Source organism: Zingiber officinale, chromosome 8A (genome assembly GCF_018446385.1).
Source record: "Zingiber officinale cultivar Zhangliang chromosome 8A, Zo_v1.1, whole genome shotgun sequence".
NCBI lineage: Eukaryota > Viridiplantae > Streptophyta > Magnoliopsida > Zingiberales > Zingiberaceae > Zingiber > Zingiber officinale.
In genome coordinates this window covers 13068964-13075571 of record NC_056000.1, presented here as the reverse complement: position 1 = coordinate 13075571, position 6608 = coordinate 13068964, and the positions used below count along the sequence as shown (strand labels likewise).

At 41.1% G+C, this 6608-nt stretch overlaps 1 protein-coding gene across 1 annotated transcript; it reads left to right on the top strand.

The window, feature by feature from the left end:
- Positions 1–4741: 4741 nt before the first annotated feature.
- Positions 4742–5855, top strand: LOC122011988 (ethylene-responsive transcription factor FZP-like). The gene has a single exon (XM_042568435.1). It carries the CDS (start codon positions 4812–4814, stop codon positions 5706–5708), a length of 897 nt encoding a protein of 298 aa, XP_042424369.1. The 5' UTR covers positions 4742–4811; the 3' UTR covers positions 5709–5855.
- Positions 5856–6608: the final 753 nt, after the last annotated feature.

Below are 6608 nucleotides of genomic sequence, written 5' to 3'. Positions count from 1 at the left end.
TGATTAAACTTGGTCTAATCCATGATTAACCCTAGTTTAATCTATCTAATTAATTAGGTTAGGGTTCTAATCATGTCATTAACCCCAATCTAGTTCATTAATGTAATTTGATTAGATTTAACCCCTAAGATAAACCCTAATCCATTCCATACACTAATTACATTTGGGTTTACATCAAGGTCATCACCCAAAACTCACCAAGTTTTTTTGTCACTGGTGGCTCACAACTGGAGGTGATGCATGGCCAGAGAAGATGGTCATCCAAAAGCCGAGCTGGAGCACGACGATCGATCAACCCATGTCAACGGTCCAGACACGGAGGTGGATAAACTTGCGGATCAAGTTTCAACGAGAGACCACCACGTTAGCAACGTTAGCCCCGAAATAAGCCTATATAAAAGCCTTCACCAATTGCTTTAGAATAACATCCGCTACGACTTTCATATTTGCGTGCTGCACCGAAAAGGCTTCTACGACACCGAAAGATTGCTTCGAAGTTCGAAGAATGGAAACTTCTTTAAATTTTCTTTCTGTTTATCTGTAATATTTACGTTTCAGTTCTTGTACTCAAATCTTTGTAACTTATTTTTGAACTGATAATGATTGCCCAACGAAAGCACTCAATGAGTGTGGGACTTAGAATATGAGTCGTCGAAGGCTCCGAACCAATAAAAATTACTTGTGTTAGCGTTTGTACTTTAGAGTTTCTTTTTTGCCGCATATTCAATTTTTTTAAAAAAAAAGCGACGAACGCTATTCACCTCCGTCTAGCGTCTTTTCGATCCAACATGGGGGTCCGACCAGTTATGGGAATGACCAGGAGTAGACTGAGAGTTGTGCCTTTGAAAAGTGAGTGGCTGAGCCCTGGGGATTCGACCGACATGGGGGCCAATCAGGAGTAGACTGGGAGCCTTGTTCTTGAGATGTGAGGGGTTGAGCCTTATGGTTCAGCTAGCTTAGCTTGGGGCAGACCGAGAGTGTACCCATAGGAGCAACCACGAAATACAGGGAGATGTCTCAGAAGATCTGATCAACTCTAGGGCTGGTTGGCTGGGAACTAAAAGTAGTGACCTTGAGACGAAAGGAGCCAAGTTCCGAGAAAAAATGATCCATTCAAACACGTACTTTCTGATCTTAATTATCACCTCTTCGACTTTTGATTATTAAATTATCTTAACTATTGACCCTATATTATACCTGGACCCCTCGCTATACACCGTATCATATATTTTAATGTCTACCAACTTTTATGAATATCTAGGGTGGTGATGTTTGTACTCGTATCACCTGCCTGGTAAGGCCGGTAAGAGTTTATACCTTGGAACCTTTTGTGTTGCATGCGTTATCATGGATCTTGTTCACTTAAAGATTGTCTCTCTCTTAAGGCACCGAATAATTACATTAGAAAATTTTAATATAATGTATATAGTTAGCATGACATATATATAGCCAAAGAGTAGAGAAAATTACAAATATAATTAAGTAATGTAAAAATTTTCAATATACAATTTTATACGACGTTTTCAATGAGTATAAATATTTCAAAAAAAAAAAAACACTGCAAGGAATTAGGGATCAGTGCCTAATTTGGTTTCATTATATTTTTTAAATGTAACAGATCGAATCAAAGTGTAATTAAATTTATATTATCTAATCACGGGACTATGGTATGTAATTTAGGTTTAGTGGCATAGATGCAAGAGAAATTGCAAGATCGTTTGTTTAACATATGGACAAGAGAAGTTGCAGTATTATGACTTTATTGTCGCATACAAATAATTGAAGGCTATAGCTAGATATCAGTGGTTGGCACTATCACATGACATTTGACAGTTTTATATATGTATTTGCAATAACTCAAAGGTAAGTAATGCGATCCTTTGATGCTTTCGAATTATTTTAGTGTGTATATATCTATATATAATATAATATAATATAAAGTTTACATGTCCTAAGATTCTATCCTCAAGAAATATAATTGATGTTCTATGATTCTATCCTCAACAAATAATAATGATGTTGAGGCATGATCAGGTCGCGTTCTATATGTGTGTTTAGGAAATTTCAGATCTATTTGGTTCCATTTGCTTACCGAAACTTCATCAAAGTTGTGAGTAAATGGCTTTTTATTGAAGTTGTTGTTATAAGCAATGATTTTAAGGTAAGAAATAATTGCTCAAAGATCTCTGCTAGGAATTCTGTATAGTGAACTTTTGCTTTAAGAAGAGTCAAACCTATCTTGCTTTGAGTTTTTGATATTTCTTGATCCCTGATCTACAAAATTTTATTCAATAACTTAACATTCATATATCACAATGACACATGATTTGGTGCGATGCAAATTTCTTTTCAAGTCAATGAAAGTGAAAATAATAAAAGTGCTCTGGGTCAATCCTTTTCTTACAGTTGCTTGAACGTTCTTAAACAAGGTGAAGGAGCCCAGGAGCAAGTGTGCTCAGAGGGTTGTGGACCGATACACGCACCGCTTGAGCTAGCTAGGCTTGTATACAGTCAAGCTAGGAGGAATCAACTATGAAATCAACAGCGTCTTTAAACCGTATTATTCATAAAATGTTGATCAAGTTAGATAACTTTTTTAAGTTGTTCGTTAGAATATGGGTATATATAAATTATAGAACCATACTTCAATGCCACAGACTTTCCATAGGTCCATTGTGCTTTCACTTGTTGACTGGTTTTCTAATATTTTCAAATTTCTTTTAATCAAGACACTTATTCATTATCCACATATCTAATTGATATCATTAGTTACTTGTTATGGTGAGAAGTCAGTAGCGAGAGGTGTCCTACACTGCCATGCGTGTATATATATATATATATATTGGAGACATGTCTCGCCGAAAGAGAAAGACAGAAACAGTAGAGCAGTGAATGTGATGATTGGGAGCGACGTGCCCCACTGTTCACAGGAAATCGATCGTCATGGTTAAATAATTTCTTGGGCGTTGAGAATTCAACACGCAGAGAGATCATTGCAATAGGAATGGGTTGTAGGAATATCCTACATGAGTACGTATACATGGAGAAGAGCGGAAGGATTGAGCATGCCCACTGTCACTGTTGTTCGTCAGATGATCATCCCATGATCGACTAGTTTGTGCATGATTGCATGCCGGTCAATATTCACTGCATACACTCTGTTCACAGACCACTTCATTTAAGAATATCCTAATCTCTTGAATAACGAGGACAATCTGCAGGCACTCGAAGGCATCGGATAATTTGTGCGGATTCAAGTAACGAAGACCGGCGAGTTTCGCTTCCGATCGGGTGGCGCGCAAAGCAAACCACGAGATCGCGATCCTTACATCGATGTAACCGAGCAATATCGAGATCCACCATGAAAACTTGTCGCCGACAAGTTCGTGCTGCCCTCATGCCCTCCAGTACTCCACGCACGTCACGGCGGAGCATGCACTTGGGTACGTGCGCACTCCTAGCCACCGGCCCCGGTGCCACGCCCTCACGTTCGCGTACGACCTACCACGGCCAGACAAACCGCCCTGTTCCTTCTGCCACCTCCATCAAAACCTCAAGTCAAACTAGTATAAAGCCATCCCCCAAATCCCGGGCGACCTACTCCTACTCGCCTCTCCACACAACCATATGCAATGCCCTCTTTCTTTCTCTCTTTTGGTTCCCGTGCCAGTAATTCTCTACATGATTATTGTTTAATTTCCTTAAAAAATACACATATGTATTGTACTCACTATTTGATGTCCACTGTTATCTAATCCTCACACCTTTTAAGATGAGGCAGAACAATGCTGCTGCTGCTTCTAACAACAGCATACGTCGTCTAACAATAATGCATAATTTGGACAGGATGGAAAAGGATCTCCTCATCATCATACGCATCAAAGTTCACAATCCCTCAGTGGAGAAGTCAATGGTCGTATATATTATATGACATACTTAATTTGTGTTGATTCATTTGGCATTCTATTCATTGGCACTTCGCCTTTTTGACTCCATTTTCACTCTTTGGGGGGACATGAATGCTCTCTCGCTACGATGCCCAAATGTATATGTTACTCAGATAAAATTAAGATGGCATCAGTTGGCCATGGGGACCCCCGCCCTTGCAGCTTCTCCTCCTCCTTCATGTTTCATGTGGCAGTCACTACCGACGTTTGCCTCACAAGAGAGAGAGAGAAAAAAAGAATGTCTTTGTTTGTTTGTTTGTTTAATTCGGAGAGCAACGTTAAGTGCTCCCTCCGGTAGTAAACCTGAAGCTGACAAAAAGCCACAAAAGCAACTTGATCCATTTATGTCTCGCTTAAAATGCGGAAGCACATGGCTGATCCTTTGCATGCCTCATAATTTAGATCCGTAAAGTGTTTAGGCTCCACGAGGCTACAGTTTATGCTTGCATATGTCAAATCTGAGTAATTATCAACTGCTAGTTCTCACTAAAAACGACAGCGATTATAAGCCATGGAAAAATAAAAGTGGTAGACTACCGTAGAATAGAGGACCCATGTTGATCCTATGTTATCTTTCTCATTCCCAACACACGGATATACACACCTGTAGCCCATAGAAATTCCTAGTGGATTAGTTGGTTAATCATATCTTAGTCAATTCGAAGACAAGAAGATCCAAATGCATGGCTTCCATTAATATATATTTTGAAGGTGAGGCATGAAGATATCCATAACATCCCCTGTCCATCTACAGTGTCCTCCCTTCCAGCATCTCTCCTTTAAAACCTCTGTCTCTTCACCTCTCCATTCCACTACTACAATCTCACCATATCCAATCCCCTCGTTTCCTTTTTCTTTCTATCCATGTCTTCCTCCAAGTCCATCGACAATGCAACAGCGAAGGATCAAGGGTGCAATGTTAACACTAGTTCTTCCACGATGGACTTCTCCCGGGCTAAGAATTCTTTCTCATCGTCGTCCTCATCGTCTTCTCCATCCTCCGGCGAGAGGAGAGGAAGGAGGAAGCCGGCTGAGCCGGGGAGGTTCCTCGGGGTGAGGAGGCGGCCATGGGGGCGATACGCTGCGGAGATAAGGGACCCAACGACCAAGGAGAGGCATTGGCTGGGGACGTTCGATACTGCCCAAGAAGCTGCTCTGGCCTACGACAGGGCAGCACTCGCCATGAAGGGCAGTCAAGCGAGGACCAACTTCATCTACTCCGAGACTCCCATCACCGCATTCCAGTACTCCGTCCTCCCTCATTTCCATTCCCAAAGCTTCAACATCCCGCAGCCGCCGCGCCACGGACACCTCACCGGTGGTGCTCTGCCCGTCGTTCAACCCCCCGACCACAGCGCCTTCTCAATCCAGAACCATCGCCATAGCATCTCCGCCCCGAGCCGTCGCACTGCGGCGGAGTTTAAGAGCAATGACGTAGAGATTTCTGATGACTTCCTCTTTTGCGACGACACCAGGTCGGGGTACTTGAGCAGCATAGTCCAGGAGAGTTGCCGCCGGTCTTCCAACTCCCGCAAACACTCGACTGAGCCAAATGCTCCGGTGGCTTCCCAACTGCAGAACCAAACATCGACCAGCAACGCTAATGGAGATGATCAGATGATCTCAGAGATGAGCAAAGCGTTTTGGATGGATGAACCTGTGTGGGAACTCAGTTTCCCTGGTTCCAATGGCATCAATACGGATAACATCGGCAGCTCCCTGCCAAAGATCTCTGATTCCTACGACCTGTTTCTTCATTGACTGATGCTTTGATTACTAATGTAGCGTCCACTTCTGCATGGGATTTATATAAAACTAGATGTGTCATTGAGCTCTCAGTAAGACTTGAAATGCCTTGCTGTTGGTCTGTATTCAGGTTGGCTAACAGTATGCGAAGTACTTTAAATATGTTGAATCTTTTTATCAGAGCATTTTATGCTTACCAGGTAAAAAGGTACTGAAGCAGCATCACATGAATGAAGGCACACTGAAGACTTGATTTTGAAAGCTATGCATGAAACTTCACTGTTTTTTGCAGTTCGATCCCCTTTTTTTCCCCTCTAAAAAGGAGAAGAGAATGGAGCCCTGGTGATGCATTAATGCTGATTAATTTTATTACTGTCATCTGCTTGCAGAAAGTCCAATGAGTGCCTTATCTTAGATGTCAGACATAAGAACAGAGACTGCCTTTGTTGCTTTCTAAGAATTGTCTGTATCTATATCTGAAGTAGTGAACCATAAGAGAATCCAACTTTCCCGGAAGTATATCATGTTCTTGACGACCAAGCTGCAACTGATCTGCAAGTCAACTTTTAATACTAACGGATCCTAATTTCCTTGTTTGGCCCAATGGATTATCTCTTGGCGCCGCTCATGTAGCAGTAGTAAAGAATTTCTCGCTTTAATTAATTTGATGAACATTTAGCAAGTTGGGCTTTCTGTTAAGTTGCGGCAGGACAAGCTAATGGAATTAGTTAGTTTAATTTATGGTAGAGCTATGGGTTATTTTTTTGATTTAGTAATAAATGAATTAAATTTGGTTTAAACAAGTGGTGTAATCTGGTAAAAACATGATATTAGAGAAAGATGATATTACTCATCGTCCAGTGTCATTAGTCATGTGATAAAATACATACAGATAAATCATCGAGAAATAACTAA

Coding starts and splice junctions, on each gene's coding strand:
- LOC122011988 (XM_042568435.1), top strand. CDS start 4,812: ATGTCTTCCTCCAAGTCCATCGACAATGCAACAGCGAAGGATCAAGGG.